This window comes from Stenella coeruleoalba (assembly GCF_951394435.1).
Source record: "Stenella coeruleoalba genome assembly, chromosome: 15".
Classification (NCBI taxonomy): Eukaryota; Metazoa; Chordata; class Mammalia; order Artiodactyla; family Delphinidae; genus Stenella; species Stenella coeruleoalba.
In genome coordinates this window covers 28,924,963-28,951,744 of record NC_137161.1, presented here as the reverse complement: position 1 = coordinate 28,951,744, position 26,782 = coordinate 28,924,963, and the positions used below count along the sequence as shown (strand labels likewise).

The window sequence follows — 26,782 nt, the reverse complement described above, 5'->3', positions numbered from 1 at the left end:
CAGCTTGAAGCTCCTTGGCTGCTTGTGCCCTGCCCCGCTCCCCCAAGTTTTTGAATGCCGCCTGCCATGTTGTTTCTAGAGTTCAATCTTCCTGGCACGATGCCTCTCATCTGATAAACTAGACTGTCAAGTTGATCATGCACAGAGCGGGGTGGAGAAAAAGACCTTTACTGAGCTGTATATTCCCCATGGTTTAAGATCCCTGGGGAACTCCCAGCCATGTGGTTGGAATGCTGCTTGGTGAGCATGGACCATGGGAAGGAACCAGAAAGGGTGCAGGGGGCTTCACTCGTTGAGATGCATGTATCTGTCAGGGATACTACCTACCTGCCTCAGTGATTTGGGTAAACTCTCATGAGTCCTCACTCTTTTGATGTTTGTTTTTATTGTGTGGGGGTTCTTGGCTATCTGTTTATATTTAACCTTGAGGTACTGAAAAGCCATGTGGAAGCTTTCTGCCCATGGGCAAGCCTTGCTGATGGGGGGCCTCACTTTAGGATAGGGTTTCTCAACCCGAGCATTATTGACATTTAGGACCAGATAATTCATTTTGTGGGAGCTGTCCTGTGACTTGAAGATGTTAAGCAGGTCCCTGGCCCCTATCCATTAGCTACCCATTAACCCCCAGCCCCCTCCTCAGGTGAGACGACCAACAGGGTCTCCAGATACTGCCAAGTGTCCCCTGGGGGCAAAAATGCCATGGGGTTGAGAATCACTGTTTAGGCTGATGAGGCAGGGATAAGAAACACCCACTCAGCGTTTGTGTGCCTTTTCTTTCCCAGAGAGAAATCTTCCCATCTCCCGCCTGAGGAAAACAACCTTGGCCGCCAGTGTTTGCGAAGCTGAGGAAGAGGAGGCTGAGAGTCCCACTCTTCAGTATGTGGGTTTTTACTCAATTCTCCTGTCTTCTGTGTGCCTCATCTTGCCCTCAGTACAGAGCTTCTCATTTTGTCAGCCTCTCCAGAGTCAATGCTGAATCTTCTTCAGGAGTCGGGGAGAGGAACTGGGGTCTAAGGTTCTAACTTTTTGTTTGTTTGTTTGTTTTTTAATATCAGCTTTATCAAAAAATAACAGCTTTACCAAAAAATGCACCCGTTTAAAGTGTACAATTCAGTGGTTTTTAGTACATTCACACATTTGTTTCTGGTTTTCGGAGGTGACTGCTTCATTAAGTTTTTCTAATTTGGTGCTGACTGTGATTATAGTTTACACTTGCTCTGTGGTAACCCTTTCCTGGTGAAAGTTCTGTGAGCCACGTGTGCCCCAAGTCCAGAAGGAGGGAGGGAGCAGAGCCAGTTTGCACAAAGGTTGAGCCTTGTTTGGGGTTTCGTCTCCCCTTTGTTCAGGAACACGGCCCACTCCCACCCCTTGGCACCTTGCAGAGGGCTCACCGCCAGGTGGTCCCCTCCTGGCTGTTTGGTCGGGCTTGTAAAAGTTGGGACAGGGAGGCCACCAAGGCAAAAAGTGGGGACAGGGTCGGTGGCCATTGGCACTTAGCCTCTGGGGGTGGGGTTGGGGGAGGGTGGCATAGATCTTAGTCTCTGGAGCTGAAGGTCAGGACTTAGACCTTGGGTCAAAAGTTCCAAATTCAGGTTCTGGGGTGAACAATTCGGGAGTCCTGAGGGAACAGAGGGACCCTAGCCGCTGGAGGGAGAGCGGGGACTAAGCATAGGGAGTGGTTACCGGGGGTCCAGGTGGACTTTGGGACGGAGACTCAGTGTCTAAATCGGGACCGGGGGACTTGGCCTCTGGGACCAGCTGTGCGCAGGATGTCCGCTAAAAGGCCCTGAGAGCTCCACGGACTCCCCGGGAGGTTCCCAGGTCAAACCCGGCGCTCTCCATCCTTAGAACAGGGGCCAGGAAGGGACCAGGTTTGGGAGGCCGCTACTCCGTGGCCCTGGGGGAAGCCGGGGGAGGGGCTGAAAGGCCTCGCATTCTCCGCAAAGGGCCCTCGGCTCCCCCTGCGGTTCCGGCAGCTCTCCCACCCCAGCGGACCGGAGAAATTGCGCCTGGGTCCTGGCGGAGGTCGGACGCCCCCTGCCGGCCAATCCGGGACTTGGCCTTTGCGGCAACCCCGGGACAGGCTGGGGCCAGAACCAGAAAGAGCCTCTGCAGGGGCAAAGCGAGCCTTAGTGGGCCTTGGCGCCGGGAGACTCTACCAGTGTTTGTTATATGTGCAAACAAATTCGAAATCACGCGTTCCTTGCCAAGGTAAGAATTAGAACAACTTTACATAAATCTAAGCAGTATAATTAAAAGAGGCTCAGATCTTTGATCTCAAAAGTAACTTCTTGTGAATTAGAGCGTATACAAATGTAACCAAGCAGTTTAGTTAAAATGAAAACCAAGCTATATTGATTTCTTATAGTGAGCTAGAAGCACATTAGCTCAGAAATGCAAATTAGCTAAGAAACATTTCAAACTAAAAGATCTTATTGCAAGTTAGAGCAAATTAAGATACATCTAAGAAGTATTCCTAAACCTAACCGGGCATGGGAAATTAGAACAAATTGCGTTTGTGTGAAGTCAAACTTAAAAGCACTCATTTAAAATAAAATGTATGATCTTTATAAAGTCCTATATAAATTTTTTTATGTGCAAATAAGCTCAGAAACACACCGTCACCTCAAAAGTACTATCTTTGTGCAAATTAGAGCAAATTAAGTAGGTTAAGTGAAAACAGTGTTAATCACACACTTATATGTAAAGTAAATCAAAAGTGCATTATGTTGTTAGTGAAAATAAAGATGAAACCAAACTATTTGTACAAATAAGCAGTATGTTTGCAAACAAAGAGTATGTTTGTTAACAAGCTAAGAATCAGACATTCCCCTCTAAGGAAACTTCTAATGGTTAGAGAGAGCAAATAAGAATGAGTTAGGACCAATTTAGATAAATCTAAGCAGTATTAGGGAATATGTCATTATTCTTTAATTTACCTTGTGAGGAATTAGAATAAATATAGTCAATACTAAGCACTTTAGGTGAAATCAAGCTCAAAATCACGCATTCATTTCAAATGAAACTTCTTATTCCTCCTTAGAGATATCCATATGTAACAGTTGATATTAAAACAAATACCGACTCAAGTGTTCCCAAAAGGACCTTCTTAGGGTAACTTAGAGTGTATTTAAGAGTTTATGTGAAAAAAAAAAAAAAAGAGTTTATGTGAAATCAAGCTCAAAATCATTCATTCATTTCAAACAGCTTCAGAAGTACTTTGTAAATTTTACATATGCAAACAAGCTCAGAAAACACATTCATCTCAAAATTTTCCGCTTTCCTCAATCGCTAGGGGGAGCTCCTCAGGCCTGGCACAAAGACCCCTCTTTTCCTCATGACAGACCAAAGCTGATTTGACTGGGACCACCAGTAACTATGTCCCTACTTCCCCCTCCAGAGGCTGAGTCTATATTTCGGCTCCAAAAACGAAGTCCTAATCTCCAATTTCAGAGGCTAAGACCCCACTCCTCACACCAGAAGCTAAAGACCCCACTTCTCCAACCAGAGGCTAAGTTTCCACCACACACCCCACTGGCTAGGTCCACAAGACCCCTTACAGAGGCTGATGGGTCCCAGTTTTGGCTACAGCAGTCACCTGGTGCCACAGAGACTACATCCTGCTTCCCTCACCAGAGTCTAAGTCTCTGCTTCTCGATCCAAAAGCTAAGTCTTCAGAGCTCTCCTCAAAGGTTAGGTCCACACTCCCCTCTCTAGAGGCTGAGTCTGGATTTTGGCTCCATAGGCAGTACCTACCTGTCACATGAGAGGCCGTGCCCCTGCTTTCTTTCCAGAGGATGAGAACCCACTGCTGGCTCCAGAGCCTAAGTCCCAATCCCTCTTCCAGAGGCTGAGTTTCCATTTCAGATCCAGAGTCTAAGTGCCAACTTGTGCTGCCAGTGATTCCCCTATATTTTGCTTCAGAGGTTACATATGTCCCCCTAGCCAGAGCCAACCGACAATCTTCCCAGCTGGGTCTCCTGCTGGGTCCCCTTCTCCTTAAAGTGAGTTAGAGTGTATTTAGTCAAAATTAAGCAGCATATTAATAAAAACAAGCTGAAACTCAGACACTGTTCTCAAGAGAAACTGTAACTTCTTAAGGAGTTAGAGTGTAGCTGGTCTAAATTAGCCAGTGTAGGGACTTCCCTGGTGGGTAAGGCTCCATGCTCACAATGCAGGGGGCCCAGGTTCAATCCCAGGTTGGGGAACTAGATCCCGCATGCATGCTGCAACTAAGAAGTCTGCATGCCGCAACTAAGATCCCATGTGCCACAACTAGGACCTGGCACAGCCAAAATAAATAAATATTTTTTTTTAAATTAAAAAAATAAATTAGCTAGTTCATGTGCAATCAAGCTCAAAATCACTCATCCATTATAAATGAAATGTATAAGCTTCATAAGTGATATATAAATTATATATATATATAAACTAGCTCAGAAATACAGATATGACACAAACACAATCTCAAATTACATTAGAGTAATGTGCATCTAAGCAGTATTAGTGAAACCTAGTTCAGAGGCAGACTTAGTCCTCAAAAGTACTTAACTTATAATGGTAAGTTAGTGGAAATATAGATGAAACTGTGCAACCAAGCAGTATATTTGTATACAAGCAAAGAACCAGATATTCCTCTCTTCTGAAGTGTGAAATGGTGAGATAGTGCAAATATAAATGATTTACAGCCAAATTACATGAATCTAAGCAAGTTTTAGAGGAAATAAGCTCACAGTTACATGTTGTTCTCTTACTTTCCTTGTTTTTGTTACTTACAACAAATTAGAAAGAATGTAAGCAGCTTAAGTGACAACAATGTCAGAATCGTACATTCATATCTAAGATAACTTCCTATGGTGATTTAGATAAAAATCTGTCTGAAACTAAGTAGATCGTTGAAAACAGGCAGAAAAACCACACCTTCAACTAAGGTTCAGGTTCAGGAACATTTGAAATGAAATATCTCATTATGAGTTAGAGCATGTTTAGATGAAACTAAGCTCTTTATGTCAAACAAGCTCAGAATCTATCATTCTTCCTGTATTAGTCTGAGTTCTCCAGAGAAACAGAACCAATAGTGTGTGTGTATGTGTTTGTGTGTGTGTATATTTGTATAGATGGAGGTTTATTGTAAGAAATAGGCTCACACAATTATGGAGGCTGGCAAGTCCAAAACCTGCAGTGTGGGCCGGCTGGCTAGAGACCCAGAAGAGCCAGCCAATGGTGCAGTTCCAGTCTGAAGGCAGTCTGCTGGAGATTTTCCTCTTACTCTGGGAGGCCGGGCCTTCCACTGATTGGATGAGGCCCACCCACATTATGGAAGGCAATCTGCTTACTCAAAGTTCACTAAATTAAATGTTAATCTCATCCAAAAACACCCTCCAAGTTGACACATAAAATTAACTACCACACTTCCCAAAGCTAACTTTTTATAGGGAGAGCAAATCAAGACATTTTATATGAAGTCAAGTTCAATACCACTCGTACATTACAAATAAAGCTTCCTATTTATCGTTAGGACTATGCAAGTTCAGATGTACTCTTCTCAATGGTATCCGATTAGGGTGAGTTAGAGCACAGTTAGTTGAAAGTACAAATGAAATCAAGCTTCATTCAGCCTTGTAGCCTGGTTTTTGCAGGATTTAATATCTGAACTTAGACTTGGACATTGGACTTCTGCATTGTGCCCTTACCTTTGATCTGGAACTAAGCCTTAGAAGTCTTAGAAGGCTGATACTGTAAGCAGCTTTTGCAGGAAAGAGATCTTTACGGGAAAGAGCTTTCTGCAGGAGGCCCTTTTTGTCTTGTCACTTTAGCAAAGTTATATTGTAAGTAACCGTAAACCAGGCACTGCATGCTCTACTCACCTCTGGCCCAAGCACACCTTTCAAATCTTTTGATCACAAAACGCCTTGCCTAAACTGTTGGTTCTTTCCATAGATCAAAGAAGTAGAAATGAAGAATAAGTAATTAACAGATAACCAGATCTCTTCCCTAGCTTCCCCTTCAGCAATCTTGCAAACAAACTGTTTGAACAAGATATCATCTAAAGAAAGCACGAGGAGTTGACAAGTCTGCATGTAGTGGGAGATGGTGACAGTTTGATCCCCTATCTCAATGATTAACTGAGATTATTTCCCCTTTTCCCTTTTAAAACTTTCACGGCCAAGCAGAATCTTTGGAGGTGGTTTTGGGATGAGTCCACCTTCTCCCCAAATTGCCAGCTTTCTGATTAAAAACCATGTTTTCTGTTTCTACAAACACTTGCCTCTAGGGTATTGATTTTCGAGTGGTAAGCCCTGGCCCTGAGTTTAGTAATAATGTCTGGAAGGTGAAGAGAAATGAGAGGGTGGAAGAAGAGATGGTGTTGGAGAAAATTAAGAATAAAATTGCCTGCCAACCCAGATAGTTCTCTCCGTAAATGTAGAAAAGAAAAGTTTTATTATTGAATAAGTGTTAAACCAGACTGTGAAATGCATCATAGGCAATCTTCTGAGATTGCAAAGAGAGAAATCCCAATTTTTATATAGTTGAGTGGATACAACCCATTACAAACATGTTCTCAAGGTTAATGGTAATTTGTCCTCTTATAAGAGGATTTGACAACTTTGTTTACTGTACATTTTTTTTCACAGTTCATACTAAATTCACCTGGTAATTGGGGGTAGCCACCTGTGCCGACGAGGTAGGAGATAGATGGGTCCCTGGGCTGAGCAGCTGGAATTTGTCAAGTGGAATAAATTGGAGCTTTGTTTTCCCTAGACACTCCAAGGACAAAGTTAGTGGCAGGAGCTGAGCTCTGCTAGAGTAAAGAGATAAGACAACCACTCTCAGGTCAAGGAAACCTCACCAACTGTACATGTGCAGGAAGGCTCCTTCAGGGTCAAAAATGGAGGGGGTGTCATCCCATAATAGGTGTTGTCAGACCGCCCACTAGCCTTTGTGCTGGAATCCATCTTGGCAAAAGGAGGCACACACATATTTGGGGAAGGTCCTAGGGCAGGTCAGATGTGGGAAAAGAAGCAAGATAATTGGCCAGAGGAAAACAAAGACCCAGAACTGCCCTGTATAAATGACTCAATCACCTCTTTACTGCACTCCTCATTAAGGAGGATGCCCACACCCTTTCTCTTCAGGTGTGTACTTCTGCCTTGCTTCTGTCTTAAACAAATAAACTGTTTTCTGTGAGCTCTCCCATGTGTTGTGCTTTTTTTTTTAATAAATTTATTTATTTTTGGCTGTGTTGGGTCTTTGTTGCTTCGTGCAGGCTTTCTCTAGTTGTGGTGAGTGGGGGCTACTCTTCGTTGCGGTGCGTGGGGTCTAGGTGCATGAGCTTCAGTAGTTGTGGCACGTGGGCTCAGTAGTTGTGGCTTGAGGGCTCTAGGGCGCAGGCTCAGTAGTGTGGTGCACAGGCTTAGTTGCTCCCTGGCATGTGGGATCTTCCCGGACCAGGGCTCGAACCGGTGTCCCCTGCATTGACAGGCAGATTCTTAACCATTGTGCCACCAGGGAAGTCCTGTGCTGTGCTTCTAATAATAAACTTTGTACCTGTTTTTACAGTTTTTGCCTCCTTGAAACATTCTTGTTACAATGGGTCAAGAGCCAGGGCAACTTTGCATCTCGCCTCTAGTCCCTGGTGGACTAGCAACTAGGACTCCAGGTTTTCATCCAGGCTACTCAGGTTCAATTCCTGGGCAGGGAAATAAGATCCTGCTTCAAGACATTGCTCACTGCTGTCCCTCTGAGAACACTAATTACTTTTATTTGAAAGAAAAAAAAAAACAACTTCTAACTCTATGACAAAGAGGTAGTTATAGTTTTGAGCTAGGCATTGAAGCTAAATTCCCACATGATGGGAACATAGGGCAATATCTTCCTTAATGGTTTATTTCAGAGATGGCTGTCAGGCCTTTAAGAAAAACAACATACTTCTTAGCCTTTAAAAAGATTTACATACATATCAAAGGGGCACATGATTTACAAATAGGTTTCTCAAGGAAATGATAACAATGAAAGCTAATTTTCAGTTACCATTACAATTTAAACGCTCTTCCTATGAATTGAACTTGGTCTGCTTTGCCGAATCCCAATTGGCGTGTTGCCAGTTGAAGGTACCAGCTTAGCCCTTAAAGAGGATCTTTGGTAAAAAGCCAAAGAGCCAGACTCCAGCCTGAGTGAGGCTTCTGAGGCAGGCGACAGATGGGCCCCAGGCTGAGCAGCTGGAATGCTTCCCCTGTGGACAGACACTCCAAGATAAAGATAATGGCAGAAGCAAGGAGAAGCTGAGTTCTGCTTGGATAAAAGATAAAGAGAACATGTATTTCTCATTCTTGAGGTCAAGGAGACCTCTCAAACTACACATGCACAGAAAGGTTCCTCAGCAGTCAGAGAATGGAGGGGGTGCCAGACCATAATATGTTCTTCTTTCCAGAAACCCTAGGGCTGTACTCTATTTTGGCTAAAAGACACAACGGCCCAAAGTGGGGGGCCCTGAGTCAGATCAAATGTGGACTCAGAGCCAAGCAAAGCAAGACGATGGGCCAGAGGAAACCCAGAAGAAATGCCCCACGTAAGTGATTTAAACTACCCTAAAGGTGCTACTCTTTCTCTGAGCCTGCCCCTGTGTGTCTACCCACATGTACTTTTTTTCCTCCTAATAAACACTTTACTTGTTTCATTACTTTCCATCTCTTTGCTGAAATCCACTTCTACAAAGCAGACCTTGTCCAGGGCCTTGTCACTAGCCACTGGCCCTCGTGGTCCAGCAGTTAGGATTCCGTGCTCTCAATGCCACGGCGCGCAGCTTCAATCTCTGGTCTGGGAACTGAGACGCTGCTTCAAACCACCACAGGCCGAGGCCACCCGAGATCACTTCCATCCTCTAGGAACTGGATGTGAGCTTGTCACTAACCCTGAGAACCTTGACGAGGGGAAAGTGACTACACGGCAAGGAGAGCGCCGGAGTTGAGTGTAAGGGATCAACAGAGACTTTGGGAGTCCGCTTCACCTCCGCAGTCCGTTTTCCAACCGCCAACTCCCCCGCCCCCCATAAGTAAAATGGCAATGAACACAGGGGTGAGCGAACAGCACAGAGCCAAACTTAGATGGTGCTCGCGGAAGGTGGCATGCATATTTTAGCGCCTAAGCCCAGGGAATTTAGCCTGGTCACGAGAGGAAAAAACCACCTGAGACGCTCGCAACCGGAAGCCGGACCCTCCACAAGCCAACCGGAACTGCCTTCGCCGGGTGACCCTGAGCGCCGAGGGTGTGGACCTGGAAGCCGTCACGGAAGCGGCCGCAGAGGCTTCTGGGGAATCTTTCAAGCGAACAGGCAGAGGGAACAGAGATTTCATTCGGGAACCACTACCTGTTTATGCATGGGTATTTTATAAACAGAGACGGGTAGGCTGTCACTACATAGCCACTGTCGTGGTAAATTAACCGCGCGGTCCACAAGCGGCTCCTGGGACGGCCAGCGGGAAGGGAGTCCGCGAGGATTCTGGGAACTGTAGTTCTGGTGTAGTTGAGCGGCCGAGGGCGGGGTGAGCGGTCGGGTCCTCTTTGGAGAGCGAGGCCTGCCGGGCCCGTGGCCCCACGGTGTCCCTCCCCTGCTGCAGTAGGGTGGGGATAGGCCGGGCAGGGCCTAGGGTTGGGAGTTGGGGAGGAGTGCGGCTGCTGGGGGAGTGCGGCGGCCCAGGCCGGCGGGTTCGGGCGGTTTCGTGCTTGGAGGAGGGGGCGCGGCTCGAGGTGCGCGTTTGTGGCGGGGAAATGGGGTGACTCCTCTAGCTGCGAATCCGTGAATTGCGGGGCGTTACGCGGAACTTCACTCCTCGGCTGGGGCGAGAGACCTGGAACTCAAATTTCTTTCTTGGAAACGGGGTGGGTATATTCTGGGCCAAACAATTTACGAGTAGGGGGCAGCTCCAGTGCGCATCCCCGGCGTTTATTTGGGGTGTAGGGGTGTGTTCAGCCAGGGCCAAATAGACATCCCTTGTGATGGGGGCTGGGGGCGCGGCTTGGGCCATGTGTCCCTGGGTGTTGTTTGGCCTGGGAGCACTTACGTGCGTCCCGCATCCCTGAACGGTTGTGGGAACCCAGGACTGATCGTGAATGTCAAGTTTTGTTTTTGATGGGGCTGAATATGACCCAATGGTGATTGGGCGGAGGTGGGGTGGAGGAGAGAGCATCTCAGGCCCTGCTCTGCGTTGGCTTGTTGGCGGTGGGTGGGGGTGAGTTCGACGTGGGCAAAATATCCGTAAGGGGTGGTGGAATGTCTTGGCTCTGGAGTTCCTTGGGTTTTTAGAAAATGGGGAGGTTTGGGGCCTGAGGCAGACATCCTACAGTGATGGTGCACTGCACCGCTGGGGCCTGCATCTAGGCAGTTTTTTGAGTGCAGGCAGGTCTGCTTCTCTGGGATCTCTTGTCCCACGGTTTGTCCTCATCCCGGGGCCCACTCTGCTTTATGACAAAGATCCCAGATTTGGTTGTAATGTAAGTGGCTTGTTTGGCTAATTCTCCCTCTCTTAGAATGCTTTTCCCTCATGTGTTGGGGTTCAGACCTCTAGTTTGGGACTTACCCAGATTAGGTAGTGTGGGGACCTCTGAGGGCTGCTGGCCAACTGTCCAAATCACTTCTGGGATCTGGTGAAACCCAGGTATCAGGACTTTAATTTTGGGGTAAGGTCAAATTTTAAACCCACGCAGTAGAATAGTACAGTAAACTCACATGGACGTATCACCAGATTCAACATTCATTAATTCACAGACAATCCTGTTTCATATACATCTCCTCAACCTGTCTTTGGATATGCTTTGAGAACTGTCACACCCGGTAGGGGTTGACCATCACTGACATTACAACTCATCCAACGGGCTAAGGCCATGGCACTCCACAGCTAGAGATCAAATCTAGGCACTTTCTAGCTCTGTCACTTCAGTTTATTAGAAGACCTAACTCCGGGCCTTTGGGAGACAAAAGTTGTACAGTGCCTGGAATTGTCTGTGGTGTATAGTAAGAGTTTAGTAAGTGTTAATTATTATTAGTAACAAAGGATGATTTTCCTATTTAATAGCATATCAGGACAGGCTGTATTTTGATGCCCACATATGACTGTGTCCCCAGGAAGCTGTCTACATTCTTCTTTGACAGATCTGAGGCTGTTTTTGTTTTTTAAAGAAGAGGAGCACCCCTTATTTTAAGCTTGGGGATTTTTAGCTTGGTATCTGGGGGCCAAGAGACAGTCCTGAAGCTCACACTGCCTGTTTCATCCTCAGGTTCACCTTCTCACATCCCTGCCTGTCCAGAGAGGACTGTATAGAGAACAAGAGGACTTCTTGCAGGTGGATACCACTCACCTTCCATGTTTCTGCAGTGTCTTCTGTTCTCCAGACCTTGGGCAAATTTCCTTTGCTCATCCTGACGTTTTGTGCCCTGCAGTGTTCCATTTGAGGCTCAGAGGACCTGCTTGTTTCTGTAGGATACCAGGGCTGATTTAAGGGCAAAGGCCTTTAACAGGGAATATTACCCCAGACAAGTGCTCTCATTCAGGTTACCACCGTCCTTGCCCTAGCAACATTTCATCCTGGCTGCTGGATTCCCAAGACTGTGTCAGCTGTTGTAAAATAAAAAATGATGGTAACTACCACTTATTGGGAGTTGTTCTGTGCCAGGCACTGGGCTTTACAATCTCTGTAATATTTTATTCCCTCAGCACTGACTTATTTGAACAAACCTACGCTCACATATGATTCCTCTCTTTGTTACATGTGACGGATAAGAGTTGCACTGTTAATTTCTACAACACATCTTTGGAGCATGTAACTGCTGCCAGAGGGCTTTCTTCTAAGTTAAAACATAAGAACAAAATTACATAATTAATGCCTTTTTTTTTTGGTGGTTAACTTTTCACATAGAAACTACAAATCCATCGTCCAGCATCAACAATAATCAATTCATGTTCAAGGTTGTTTCATATACCACCCCTGCCTCCCACCTTTTTTTGCAGAATTATTTTAAAGCTAATTCTAGACATCATATCATTTCACTTATAAATGTTTCATTATGTGTCCTTAACTGAGAAGGACTTAAATTTACCCTTTTTAAAAAAACTGAGGTATAATTTATATACAACCAACTACACAGATCTGAAGTATATGTTTCAATGGATTTTGACAGACATGTACTCCCGTGTAACCATCACCTCCAACAACTGGAATTTGTGTTCTGTTTCAGAATTCTTTGCCTACACCAAAGTCATGATGGTATTCTCCTATGATTTTTTTCCCTAGAAGCTTAAAGTTTTAGCTTTTACATTTATGTTTATGATCCATTTTGATGTATTTTTTTTGTGTATGGTTTGAGGTTTTGAGGTTTGACATAGTACTTGTTTATAGCACCATTTGTTGAATCGACTCTCCTTTTACCATTGTATTGCTTTGGTGCCTTTGTTGAAAATCATTGACTGTGTAAGTGTGGGTTTATTTCTGGACAGTCTCTTCTGTTAATTTAATCAACATCACACTGTCTTGATAGCTTCAGCTTTATACTAAGTCTGTTGTTTTTATATTTTTAAAAAAATTTTTAAATTTATTTTTAGCTGCGTTGGGTCTGTGTTGCTGCGCACGGGCTTTCTGTAGTTTGCAGTGAGCAGGGACTACTATTTGTTGTGGCGTGCGGGCTTCTCATTGCAGTGGCTTCTCCTGTTGCGGAGCATGGGCTCTAGGCACATGGCCTTCAGTAGTTGTGGCGCATGGGCTCTAGGGTGCGTGGCCTTCAGTAGTTGTGGCACGCGGGCTCAGCAGTTGTGGCTTGTGGGCTCTAGAGCGCAGGCTCAGAAGTTGTGGTGCATGGGCTTAGTTGCTCCGGGGCATGTGGGATCTTCCCGGACCAGGGATCAAACCCCTGTCCTTGCATTGGCAGGTGGATTCTTAACTACTGCGCCACCAGGGAAGTCCCTATACTAAGTCTTGAAACCATTTATCATAAGTCTTCTTTTACAGGGTTATTCTAGCTATTCAAGGTCCTTTTCATTTCCAAATATTTTTTTGAATCAGCTAGATGTTTTCAACAAAAATAAGTCTTGTGGGATTTTGATTGGAATTGTGTTGAATCTGTAGATCAGTTTGGTTAGAACCGACGTCTCAAGAGCACTGAGTTTTCCAGCCCACAAACTAAGTATATCTCTCTATTTATTTAGGTCTTTAATTTCTCAAAGTAACATTTTGTAGTTCTCAGTGTAGAATGTTTGCACATCTCTTCAAATTCATTCCTATACATTTTATGTTCTTGAATTTTTGGAAATGTTTTTAAAATGTAACTCTCCAGTTGTTTCTGACTAGTATTTAAAAATACAATTGATGTTTGTATGTTGACCCCTCATGTCCAGCCACCTTGCTAAATTTAAATTAACTTACTACTTCTAGTTTTTCTTTTATTGAGGTGTAGTTGATTTATAATATTATATAGGTTTCAGGTGTACAACATAGTTATCCACAATTTTTAAAAATTATACTCCATTACAGTTATTATAAAATATTGGCTATATTCCCTGGAGGGTATTATGCTTAGTAAAATAAGTCAGACAGAGAAAGACAAATACTGTGTGATCTTACTTATATGTGGAATTTTAAAAAGCTGAACTCAGGGAAGCAGAGAGTACAGTGGTGATTGCCAGGGGCTGCAGATAGGGGAAATGAGGAGATGTTGGGTACAAACTTTCTCTCTCTGACTTATTTCGTTAAGCATAGTACCCTCCAGGTCCATCCATGTTGTTGCAAATGGCAAAATTTCATTCTTTTTATGGCTGAGTAATATTCCATTGTAGTACATGTATACCACATCTTTATCTGTTCATCTGTTGATGGACATTTAGGTTGTTTCCATATCTTGGCTGTTGTAAATAATGCTTCTGTAAACATTGGGGTGCATGTATCTTTTCAAATTAGTGTCTTTGTTTTCTTTAGGTATATACCTGGAGTGGAATTGCTGGATCATATAATACTTCTATTTTTAGTGTTTTGAGGAACCTCCATGCTGTTTTCCACAGTGGGCGCACCAATTTACATTCCCATCAACTGTTCTCACCAACACTTGTTATTTGTGTTTTTTTTGATGATGGCCATTCTGATAGGTGTGAGGTGATATCTCACTGTAGTTTTAATTTGCATTTTTCTGATGGTTAGTGATGTTCAGCATCTTTTCATGTGCCTGTTGGCCATCTTCATGTCCTCTTTGGAAAAATGTCTATTCACATCTTCTGCTCATTTTTTTTATATTTTATTTTATTTTATCTTCCAAAAAGTGGATATTTTTAATGTATTCGATTAGCAAAGATTAAAAAGTTAGATAATTCCTAGTGTTGGTAAAAAGTTGGAAAGCAGAATTGTATATTCATTGGTGGCAATGCTTCTTATCCAGTCCATGTTCTGTGTATACTGAAAATTTGAGGTCTCTAGGTGCCATACTGTGTATCAGTTTTCACTAAACATCTTCCCTTTTTTTAAAATTAATTTTTATCGGACTATAGTTGCTTTACAATGTTGTATTAGTTTCTGCTGTACAGCAAAGTGAATCAGTTACATGTATACATATATCCACTCTTTTTCAGATTTCCTTCCCATCTGGGTCACCACAGAGCATTGAGTAGAGTTCCCTGTGCTATACAGCAGGTTCTCAAATTAGTGATCTATTTTATACATAGTAGTCTATACATGTCAATCTCAATCTCCCAATTCAACCTACCTTCCCTTCCCCCGTTGGTAACCATAAGTTTGTTCTCTACATCTTTGACTCTATTTCTGCTTTGCAAATAAGTTCATCTCTATCATTTTTCTACAGTCCACATATAAGTGATATTGTACGATATTTGTTTTTCTCTTTCTGACTTCACTGTGTATGACAGTCTCTCGGTCCATCCATGTCTCTGCAGATTTCTGCCCTTTTTTCTTTTTTTTAATTAATTAATTAATTTTTGGCTACGTTGGGTCTTCGTTGCTGTGTGTGGGCTTTTTCTAGTTGTGGAGAGCGGGGCCTACTCTTCGTTGCGGTGTGTGGGCTTCTCATTGTGGTGGCTTCTCTTTTTGCAGAGCACGGGCTCTAGGTGCACGGGCTTCAATAGTTGTGGCATGCAGTCTCAGTAGTTGTGGCTCGCGGGCTTAGTTGCTACCTGGCATGGGGGATCTTCCCAGACCAGGGCTTGAACCCGCGTCCATTGCATTGCCAGGCAGACTCTTAACAAATGCGTCACCGGGGAAGTCCCCCCATTTTTTAATTGAGTTGTTTTTTTGATATTGAGTTGTATGAGCTGCGATTTTTTGATATTGAATTGTATGAGCTGCTACAACTTCTAGTTTTTATTTGGACTTTTGGATTCTAGGATACAGTCATGACTGCAAACAAAGATAGGTTTATTTCCCATAGATAATCATTTTTATTATTTTTCTATATATACCTCCAGTATTTAAAAAAATTTTTTTTGAAGTCCAGTTGATTTACAATGTTGTGTTAATTTCTGCTGTACAGTAAAGTGATTCAGTTATAGGTATATCTGTTCTTTTTCATATTCTTTTCCATTATGGTTTATCACAGGATTTTGAATATAGTTCCCATGCTATACAGTAGGACCTTGTTGTTTATCCGGCAGTATTTTTTATGAAAAGACAATCAAAGATTAAACACACATATTAAACCCTGCTCCCCACCCCCCACCTTTCCTAAAGGGGTCCTTGTTAAACTGAACCTTTTAATTGATATGTAATAAAATATACCCACCACTTCCTTACTGGCTTTTGGATTTTATGTGTGTTTTTTTTTGGCCATGCCCTGTGGCTTGCGGGATCTTAGTTCCCCCATCAGGGATTGAACGTGCACCGGCTGCTGTGGAAGTGTGGAGTCTTAACCACTGGACTGTCAGGGAAGTACCTCCTTGTTTTTTTTTTTTTCTTTTAGAGTAGGTTTACCTTTCCTCTGTTCTCAGAACATGAGAGATGGTGGAATAACGCGGTGCTTACAAGTGGCACTGTCACTTTCAGTCACATTTCCTTGTCCAGGGCAAGTCATGAGACCAAGCCTGACGTCAGGGGCAGAGCATTATACAGAGAAACAAATAATTGGGAATGTTGATGATATCTACCACAAAGGGCCTACAGGCTAGAAAGGAATGAGGTAAAAAAAAAAGCAAGGAACCTTGTGGACTGAGACTCTATGTGTATTGTGTGAGAGGACAGGATCCCTGCTGAAGAGGCACAGGCATAGGGCCCACAGTAAGGGTCCCAGCAATGTCAAATTGCTTCTCTGGCCCACAGGTCCCGGCTGCATGGCAACAAGTTGGGCTTTTATAAGTAAGTTTTGGAGGAATCACACCAGGCAGCAGAAATTGATCTTGAGATGAAATCATTTCTACCAGGCCTCCTGGCAGAATTTCAAGGCGAACACGGGGCTGACTCTGGGACCATGATGTTGCCTGATCCTTCTGCCTGGAGAGAGCAGGACTGGGAGGAGATGTTGCCTTTGGAGAACAGGGAAGTTGCGGAAACTGTGAAGACACCGACTCAGAATCACAAGGCAAAAGGTGAGTGCTGTTGAGGGTCCAGAGAGGTGAAGAGGGGGAGCAGGGCTCCAGGTTTACTGCGAATGCCTTGTGATCACAGGCAAGTGGCGACTTCCTCTTCACAAGTCACGGAGGAGCTGCTCTGGCAGCACCATGGGAGCCCCAGTTTCTCATAGCTTCTTTTTCCTTCTCTAGGTTTGCCTTCTCACAAGACTGACTGGCTTCAAGAAAAGGAGGGAAAAGTCCAAAATACTGGTGAGTTGGGGTTACATTTATTTAAAGTCTCTCAAAATTGCTCTTAAGGACATGTGGCAAGTAGCGAAACATTTATTCAAGAAAATCTACTAAATCAGCAAGAGTCTGTGGCATTTGTCCCACAACCTGCTCCCTCCTGGTCACCCTTCAGCTCAGTGTAATGGAAGCTGTACTCCAAATGGGTACAGCTAAGAAGATGGGACTTTCTTCCCCCAGTTCCCAGTCTTTTTCCCTGGGAGGGGCAAGCTACCAGCAATTCTTATTCCCCCCAGCTCAGTGTGGCAGGCAAGTATGGCCAAGAAGTCTGGCATTTTCTATCTCTATTTGTATGATGACCCTATTTGTATGATGGAAGCTCTGTCTCAGGCACAGGTGGTCAAGAATCAGGAGGGACCTTATTGCCTTCTCCCCATCTTGCTCATAGGGCAGACAGAGATCCTGTGCTAGGAGAAGCATGCTGAGAAGAAAAGGAGCTGCCACCCCTGCCCAGTGCCCCACTGTTAGAGCAGGAGTGTCACACTGAGCGAAGTGGCCTGCCAGTCCTGTGCCACCTCTGAGTAGTGGTGCAGAGGTCCTGCCCTGGTGGGAGGCAGGCCATAGGAACAGAGAGCTCTACAGCGCTCCCTAAGGGGACTGGCTTTGTGTGGAACTGAGCAGGGAAGTTGAAGTCTTAGGGTGTTGTTGAAAACAGTGGAGATTTTGGTGGTGAGCAATTAAGAGGAAACTGAGAAGCCTGTGATAGCAACAAGGGAAATGGCAGATCACCTGGAAGTTTAACAGAGAAAGCAGGGAAAGAAATTGCTGAGAGGAGCTCTCCTACGGGTTGGAGTAAGTCTCAAATACTGGCCTCAAAATTACCCCTGCAAAAGGATCTGACTTTAATTGGATCAGACTATGGAGCCATTTATACTCCAGGACATTGTTGAAAACAGTAGAGCAATCAGCAACCAATAGTGGAGGCTAACAGTCGGGTGTGATACCAATAGAGGCAGACCTGCTGGAAGCTTAACGGGGAAGTCAAGGAGAGACACAAGAGAGCCCTCTGTCAGGAGGGGGAAGGTCTGGGTGACTGTGTGTTTGCTCAAGGCTGCACCCTCTGAGGAGCCACTGCTTCAGGGAAATAACCTTCATCGAACTAATCCAGACAGGTCTCAAAACAAATGAACAAGCAGACAGCCACAACCTAGGAAGACGGCAGGGTTGGTATCCAGAGTTGCTACAATATTTTACCTAAAATGTCCAATATGCAAAGAAAAATTATATAGATAAGGGGAGGGAGAAGGAGGGAAAGGGAAAGAAAGAATATATGAATTTAAGAATGAGAGAAAGCCTAAATAAATTTTCCGGTCTGTAAAATGAAAACAACTTTTCAGTTCTATGAGTTAAATTATAATCTCACTGGATTGTAAATTCATCTTCCCCTATTGGTTATGAGTTGTTCATTCATTGATACACTATAGACACAAAGTTATACTCCTAGAGAATGTCCAGTGGGGTTGGGGCTAGGAAGCAAAGTAAGCTAAATGCCCTGCTTTCATTCCAGGAAGCTTATTGAAGTCTAGGCAGAACTTGGAGATATTGTGGGTTTGGTTCCAGACCACCATGGTACAGTGAATATCACAGTAAAGTGAGACACGTGAAATTTTTGGTTTCTCAGTGAATATAAAAGTTATGTTTACACTATACTGTAGTCTATTATGTGTTCAATAGCATTATGTGTGAAAAAACAATATACATACCTTAATTAAAAAATACTTTATTGGACCCTAGAGGTCCAGTGGTTAAGACTTCGCCTTCCATTGCAGGGGGTACAGGTTCGATCCCTGGTCAAGGAGCTAAGATCCCACATGCCTCACAGCCAAAAAACCAAAAACATAAAACAGAAGCATTATTGTAACAAATTCAATAAAGACTTTAAAAATGGTCCACATCCAAAAAATCTTTAAAAAACACTTTATTGCTAAAAAATGCTAACCATCCTCTGAGCCTTCACCAAGTTGCAGTAGTGACATCAAAGATCATTCATCACAGATCACTGTAACAAATATAATAATAATAAAAACATTTGAAATGTGAGAATTACCAAAATCTGACACAGAGACACGCGGTGAGCAAATGCTGTTGGAAAAATGGCGCCAATAGACTTGTTTGACTTGGGGTTGCCACGAACCTTCAATGGTAGAAAACTTGATGTCTATGAAGGGCAATAAAGCAAAGTGCAGTAAAATGAGGTACACCTGTACTGCTCTACGTGATGAGTGAAGCATTGAGGGCTTTATTTTAAAAAGGTTAAAATACCAGGCAAAGACAGATTTTGCAGATCCCATTTAGTATAACCCGAACTCTTCAAAAATGCTTATTCCGGGCTCCATCTGTTCACTCCTGCTTTTCTCTATGGTTGACGTTTTCTTTCATTTTCTCCTCTAAATCGTCTCTATTCCCTAATGCCCAGCACAAGCCTTGTGTACATGATGCTTTTTTTCTTCTCCAGTGCATGCCCTACTCTTCATCTCAGAATTCCTCCATTCCTCAGGGTCATTGAGCACTGCTTTAGGTTTTCAAATTGATTCACAAATCATTTCTCCAAAGAAATCAAAAGCGTCCGAGGGCCAGGAATGAGTTTTATGCATCAGTTATGTGCTCCTCAGATTTTAACACAAAGCCGTAGTAATAATGCCCAGAAGAACTTGATACAGAGAACCATGTACTCTGAAAAGAATTAGATCAACTTCTTGCATATCCAGACTCTCCGGGGCCACCAGCTATGTTCCTCATAGTGGGAGGACTGATGGAGACTTGCTGTATGTCCCTTAATTTATTGCTTGTTTATAGGTACCAGTTACATTCAGGGATGTGGCTGTGGTCTTCACAGAGGCAGAATGGAAGAGACTGAGCTCTGAGCAGAGGGACCTATACAGAGAAGTGTTGCTGGAGAATTATAGGAATCTGCTCTCATTGGTGAGGCAGTGTTCTTTCCTTCATTAATTCAGTGGAGATTTACTGACCACCTCCCATATGGCAGAAAATGTTCTAGACACTTAGAACATGTTAGTGAATGAAGTGGTAATCTCTGCCCATGGGGAATTACTTTCTACTGTAGGGAGACAGCTAACAAAAAGCTTCATATTCAGGGACATTATTATTATTTAAAAATTTTTGCATATGTTTAATTTTCTTTTTTATTGAGGTATAGTTGATTTACAATATTACATAAGTTTCAGGTGTACAACATAGTGATTCACAATTTTTAAAGGGTATACTCCATTTTTGTTATTACATATATAGGGATATTATAATATGGTATGTTAGAAGGTGATAAGCACTACGTAGTAAAAAATAATAATAAAATAGAACCGGATAAAGGAGTATTAAGTGTGAGAGTGTGGCTGGCTGAATTTTGAAACTGGGTATTTGAAATCACCAAGAAGGTAACATTTGACCAAAGGGAGTTAGAACTCTAGGTATCTAGGATAAGAGCATTTCAGGTGGAGGGCCTCATCGGTGCTAAGGCCCTAAGGAATTGGGGTGCCTGCTGGGTATAAGGAACTACAGTGGAGGCACAGTATGCAAGGGGAGAGCAGTGAGAAATGCCTTCTAAGACAGAAGTTAACATTAAATATCAAAGTTTGTATGGCTTTTGAGTTTCATAAGCCATATTTTTTTCATTTATTTAAAAACTGACATCGATTCTTTAAATCTAGGTTGATAAATACTTTTGATTGTGACATTTCTCTGGATCAGGGGTTGGCCAACTTTTTCTGTAAAGGGCCAGAAAGTAACTATTTTAGGTTTTGTGGGTGATATGGTTTCTGTAACCACTCTCAACTCTGCCCTTGTAGGGCTAAAGTAGCCATAGACAACAGGTAAATGAATGAGTATAGCTGTCTTCTAGTAAGACTTTTGTGGACACTGAATTTTGGATTTCATGTAATTTTAATGTATCATGAAGTATTATTGTTCTTTTGATTTTTTTCCAACTCTTTAAAAATTTAAAAGTCATTCTTAGCTTGTAGACTGTGCAGAAATAGAGGGCCAGATTTAGCTTGTGGGCCATAGTTTTCCCACCCCTTGTTCTAAATCAGTGCTGTCCAGTAGAAATATAATGTGAGCCATGTGGGTAATTTTAAATTTCCTAGTAACCACATTTAAAAAAGTAGAAGTAAATGGATGAAATTAATTTTAATAATATCTTATTTAACCCAATATATCAAAATATTTTCATGTCAACATATAATCAATATAAAAATTAATTAGATATTTTACTCTTTATTTTTGTACTAAGTGTTCAAAATCTGGTTGTTATTTTATACTTAGAACACATTTTCGCTCAGACCAGCCACATTTGAAGTGCTCAGGAAGCATACAGCTGGTGGCTACCATATTGGATAGCGTGGTTCTAGATATTCCTGTAGTTCTAGATAAATCAGGTAGAGAAAAATCACATTTTTGGAGACACAAACTAGTTTTAGGCAGGAGTTTCTTCAGGTGTTTCCTTAAATGGCATAGCTATTTCCCTGATATGGATTAATCAGGTTTACTTTTTTCATTTTCATCTTCTTTGACATGTTTTGATCTGATTTCATCTCGTTTGAGCTCCATCTAATTAAGTGTGGATTCATCTGTTTCAGTCTGGTTCTGTGTGTTTTGATTTGGCCTTAGCTAGTCAGTCTAACTAGATTTTGTTTTTATTTTTCTCTTGTCATATTATCTTCCTTCTCTGTGTTAATATGTTTAATGGGTTCCAAGGAAAATATCAAAATGACCTTGTTCAGATTAGTCTTGATATTGAATGCCTGGATCCCACTTGCATTTCTTGAAGTTGTGTCCTTTGTCTTGCTCAGCACCACAATATCCTGCAGTTCTCCTGCCTCTTACGTCTCTTGTGGGCTTTTCTCTTACTTTTTTCTTTTCTTTGGACTGTAAGGGTCCACAGGACTAGTGTCACATTCTCTTTTTTTCTATGTCAGTATTCACACCCTTGAACAGTTTGTGAACTTCACCGATTTTACCCATCACCTATTATAATGAATCCATTTTCTTTGTCACTGTCTCACCTGTGCTTTATCTTCATATTTCTATTTGGTTACAAGACAGCACAAGTTTATTCTCAAACTTATTTGAGATAATTGAGATAAATTGAGATCATACTATTTTTCCTCCTAAACCAGTCTCTCTTTCTCTAGTTCTTCACATGTTCATGTTATGATGTCTCTTCTTCAAAGGTACTCCCTGAAATAATCTTTAAAGCTTTCATAGGGGAAATATTTCAGTTAGTTTAGGCTAGGTAATGCTGTGATAACAAACAACCCCAAACTTTGCAAATGTTCATTTCTTACTTAATATCTACTGTCTACAGTTCAGGTATACAGCTCTATTGGTTCAGCTCTACTGGCTCTGGGATCTAGGCAAAAGGAACAGCCTCTATCTGGGTCATGGGATTCTTAAGGAAGAGGGAAAACAGCAATGATAGAACCATACTGTGCCTCTTAAAACTTGTTTGGAAGAAGCACTAACTTTTCACTAACCTTTGTTGGCCAAAGCAAATCCCATAGCCACGTCTGATGTCACTATAATGGGATTAGTTTGGGCACAAGGTACCAGAATCCTGAAATCATGGAGCATGTCTTTCTGTCCACTGCTGAATCCACAATACTTTAGTAGAGAACCTAGTACTTAGAAATTTTTAGTATTTGTTTGTGGGTGGACAACTGGAAATTCAGATTTATTTCATATACAGTCTCTTTAACCACTGTTTCATATACTGTTTCCTACATTTGAAAGCCTTCAGACCTAGTGACTTTTTTTGTATATCAGTCTTCTATTTTGTAATAGAAAAGACATGAAAGAGGTTTCCACATAGGTCATAGAGACTGTTACCTCCAAGTAGAACAGAGTTGTGGACAGTCTATATCAATGTGATATAGACTTAGATGATTTAGTCAGAGGAAAAGTCTAAGGGTAGTTGAGGCTACTTGCAGAGCAAAAAGGTTCCTAGTCTGACTGACATATAGAAGATGCTTTTGTTATGGATTTTCTGGATTGCAATAGAAAATGGAATGTGTAGAAGTGGAATGTAAAGGAATTATTGGTGGGAAACAAATTGTGTTGTATGTATATTGTCAATTACAGTTGTGGCAGTAAGACACTTTCTGTCCTAAGACAAGGCAGAACGGCCCAGCAGCCCTACTTAGGGCTTCTCTAACTGAAAACCTTCTCTCTCCAGCAGAACCAAAGCCAGAGATCTACCCCTGTTCTTCCTGCCTTCTGGCCTTTTTCTGTCAGCGGTTCCTCAGCTAACACACGCTGCAGATCTTCCCGGGTGTGTGTGTAGAAAATCACTTCCACCTGGGGGATTCTGGCCTGGGGCATCGGGGGCAGCAGTATTCTGCTCACAGCTGCTGGAGTGAAAACACAGAAGGCCAAGAGAAAGAAGGTGACTCCAGACTCTGGTGCTCGAGGACAGAGGAGAGACGGCCCTTACGTGCATTGCCCAGCCCACCCTGAGAACAGTCAGCAAGTCCTGGAGAAGGCAGCGCAGTGGTAGAAATAGAGCCCAGCGCAGCCCAAAGGGTAAACCCTTTGCAAGCAGACAAAGAAATGAAGGAATTAGAAACCTCAAGCTCTGGAGCAGTCAACTGTCAAGAACGTGAACTAGACTGTAGCCCCAAATCAAACTGCATTACAAACCAGACCATCCTCTTAGGGGAGAAGCCCTATGTCTGCAGGGAGTGTGGGCGAGGCTTTAAAGATAAGTCGAACCTCATCAGACACCATTGGACACACTCAATGGAGAAGGCTTATGTGTATAGTGAGTGTGGCCGAAGTTTCAGCCAGGTGTCAACCCTTGTTAATTACCGGAGGACACACACAGTGAAGAAGCCTTACATGTGCAAGGAGTGTGGGTGGGGCTTTAGCCAGAAATCACTCCTCCTTGTGCACCAGAGGACACACTCAGGGGAGAAGTATTATGTTTGCAGGGAGTGTGGGCGAGGCTTTAGCAACAAGTCAAGTCTCATAAGACACCAGAGGACACACTGAGAGGAGAAGTCTTGTGTATGCAGGGGTCCTGGGCAGGACTTTAGCAATTAGTCGAACCTCTTCTTACGCCAGAGAGACATGCGGGGAGTAGTCTGTATGTGTGTGTGGGGTGTGAGTGAAGCTTCAGAGATGTGTTGACCCTCATCAGGCAGTGAGGCACATTCAGGGCAGGAGCCTTATGCGTGCAGAGTGTGGGTAGCTGTCAACCCTCAGTGCTCAAAGAGGACGCACTTAGGTGGGAAGTATTGTGTGTGTAGGGACTGTGGGGAAGCTTTAGCAATAAGTCAGCATTTATGGAACATCCAGTGGCCGACTCAGGAGAAGCGTCATGTGTTCAGGGAGTGCTGACAGGCATTGGGAAAAGAACCGACAGGAGGGCTCCAGATGGCTCACTCAGGGAGGAGCTGTGTGTTTGCAGGGAGTGTGGGCAAGGCTCTTGTGATCAGTCAGCTTTCTTCACACACTGTAGGGAGAATCCTTATGTGGGGATACTGTGGGGCTGCTCCAGCCAACTGCTGCTGATAGCTGCAGAGATGAATTCCTCACTAGACTTGCTCTCAGCCACAGGGAGCTGCACTTCCCAAGGGATGCCTCCTGGCCAACGACTGATTGATACGGGGAGACAAAACCCTAGCCGGACTCTGCTGGGACAACTCCACAGGGTCATCCCAGATCCCAGGGTCCCCATGAAACTGAATGATCTCAAACACATTGCAGGTCAGCTTCTTCCTCTGCCCAGTCCTGTCCTCATTCCCCGATAAGCCACTCAATTCTCTGCCTCATTGTCTCTCCAGGGAATCCACCCTAAGATAGCATAAGCACACAAGGAGTGTGGACGAGGCTTTGGCTAAAAGTCGCTCCTCAACAAACCCCAGAGTATACAGAATAGAAGCTCTGTGTGTGCGGGGAGAATGGGTAAGGACACCTCAGGATGCATCAGAGAACAGCTTTTGAGGGAGAAGCTTTACAAGGCAGGGAGGGAGACTGGGAAGATTTAGCAGTAAGTTACACCTGGTGCAGCCGAGGACACTCAGGGAGTCCTATGTGGGTGGGGTTGTGGGCGGAGCCTTATTCTGACACCCCTCCTCACAGATCACTACCTCACTCACCTCCTGGGGGGGTTTCAGAAGTCTTGACCCCCACCCGTCCCCATACTCTTTTTGAGAGTGAAGATGGCAGTAACAATAAACATGTTTTTTCCACTCTTTGTAATCAGATGGAATAAAAAAGTAGAAGGCTTTATTTAAGTAAGAATAATCAATTTGTTTTACTTTCAAACACCAATTTTTTCCCATGTTTTCATGTCTTTCTGTTCTCATAAATTGTTCAATAAGCTCAGGCTATGTACCTTAGTCACTCATCTGTCTGGAAAGCAATTAAATTTCACAACCTGGATTTCTGCATGAATTCAACCCTTGAGAAAAAATAAGTCCCAATCAACCTAGTAGATTTATTGGAGGATCTGATTCGTTGCATGGGGAGGATGATGTAGGTTCTGGAGACATGCCCACTGAAGCAAGGGAATTTCCCGGGTCTCTGGGGGCTGGGCTGCCTCTTCTGACTGATCACTCCCTTTGGCTTCTGTGAAAGCTCCCTTCCCTGACTTCTTTCTCTTCCTTCTAGTCTCTATTCAGGTCTCTGCTGTATCCTTCTCTACCACTGAAGCATTGTTTTTCCTTCCAGATTCCAGAGTCAGGTCCTTTAACCACGCCCAAACTGTTTTCCAGTCATGAATCATTGTTTTGGGTCTCTTAGCTACTTTGGTATCAGATCATAAGTCTAAAGACCCCTGGGGAATTCCCTGGTGGTCCAGTGGTTAGGACTCTGTTTTCATTGCTGAGGGCTGGGGTTCAATTCCTGGGCCCTAATCCTGCAAGCCACGTGGGGCAGCCAAAACAAAACAAAACAAAAAACCCCCTAAACACAGCTCCAATGCCACGTCCCCTCATCCCTCCAATCCTAGGGTCTAGTCCTGCTAATGACACCCACATCATCCCTCCACTAACTGGTCCAAGATAACCTGGTCATACCCCTGCCCTTGTTTTTCAGCCCAAGGACCTGGCCTTTAATCACACCCTTTCCTAGTCTTCCTCCCTCAGAGCCCAAATTGCCCAGATTTTTGACAACTCTGCATGCCCTGGCTCTGACTTCTATGTCCTAAGCCAGAACTCTTTACTGGAGAGGGTTGGCCTCAGCTCTAGCAAATTTGTTTGTTCAGTTGGAGTTTGCCAGATCCACAAAATGGATATCAGGCTTTGAAAATCAGAAAAAGCACAGGCTGATTTTGTTGCACTATCAAAGAGGGGGGCAGTAAAAGAGAGTCCAAAGGCCATGAAGTCTAGCTTTCCAGTGGGTCCTGAGTCAGCTCTGGTTGAGAGGATGTGAGTGCCAGGAGCGTGGGTCCCCACCCTTTGCCACATTTCCCGTCATGTTTCTTTGCTGGAACTGCCCCTATAACATCAACAATTTGCTTTGGGTCAGAACTGGAAGCCACAGAAGGAAAAGTGTTTATGGGTATGCAGTCTCTAGGGTCTGAAGAGGGATAGGCCCTCTATGTTCCAGATGACCCCAAGACCCCTCCCTGTGTCCTGCCATTGGGAGAGAAACATGTGAACAAACCAGCACCTTCCTTTGGGAAGGAAAGGTGGGAGGAAAGAAAATGATGCAGATTCTTTTTAACTGAAGTCCCTTATAACCTGTAGTGACCTCAGACGTGTTCCAGGGAAAGGACTGTCAGTCCTAGCCCAGCAAAGGGAGAGGGGTATGGGGTTATCTTTCCAAGCCTGGAAAGGGGCTTCCCCAGACTGCTGCTACTCTGTCCTTTATCTCTAGGAAGGGCCACTGGAACCAGCTCCTGTATTCCATCCCAGCAGGAAGCAGAACCGGGGTGTGTGAGGTGAGCTCTCCCTCCAAAGAAAGGAAGGTACACATCCCCACTCCCT

General features: G+C 43.7%; 1 protein-coding gene across 7 annotated transcripts; it reads left to right on the top strand.

The window, feature by feature from the left end:
• Positions 1 to 9,272: 9,272 nt before the first annotated feature.
• On the top strand, positions 9,273 to 25,072 carry ZNF343 (zinc finger protein 343). Of its 7 annotated transcripts, XR_013831721.1 has the most exons (6): positions 9,635 to 9,879; positions 11,275 to 11,340; positions 16,303 to 16,568; positions 16,743 to 16,802; positions 19,635 to 19,760; positions 23,029 to 23,136. XR_013831721.1 is itself a non-coding variant. In XM_079946317.1 (5 exons), exons 3-5 carry the CDS (start codon positions 16,451 to 16,453, stop codon positions 23,097 to 23,099), a joined length of 252 nt encoding a protein of 83 aa, XP_079802443.1. In that variant the 5' UTR covers positions 9,635 to 9,879; positions 11,275 to 11,340; positions 16,404 to 16,450; the 3' UTR covers positions 23,100 to 25,072. The 7 variants fall into 7 exon arrangements, 3 of the variants coding, with proteins under 3 accessions (XP_079802443.1, XP_079802441.1, XP_079802442.1); XR_013831718.1 differs by lacking the exons at positions 9,635 to 9,879; positions 19,635 to 19,760 and adding an exon at positions 9,273 to 9,402 and having other exon boundaries at positions 23,026 to 25,072; XR_013831719.1 differs by lacking the exons at positions 9,635 to 9,879; positions 19,635 to 19,760 and adding an exon at positions 9,412 to 9,621 and having other exon boundaries at positions 23,026 to 25,072.
• Positions 25,073 to 26,782: the final 1,710 nt, after the last annotated feature.

What these genes read in the sequence shown, in the direction of transcription:
- ZNF343 (XM_079946315.1), top strand. Translation starts at nt 16,385, where the DNA reads ATGAAATCATTTCTACCAGGCCTCCTGGCAGAATTTCAAGGCGAACAC. An exon ending in TCAGAATCACAAGGCAAAAG is followed by an intron (nt 16,569 to 16,742) that starts GTGAGTGCTGTT and finishes TTCCTTCTCTAG; the next exon opens with GTTTGCCTTCTCACAAGACT. An exon ending in GGGAAAAGTCCAAAATACTG is followed by an intron (nt 16,803 to 23,025) that starts GTGAGTTGGGGT and finishes TTCTCTCTCCAG; the next exon opens with CAGAACCAAAGCCAGAGATC.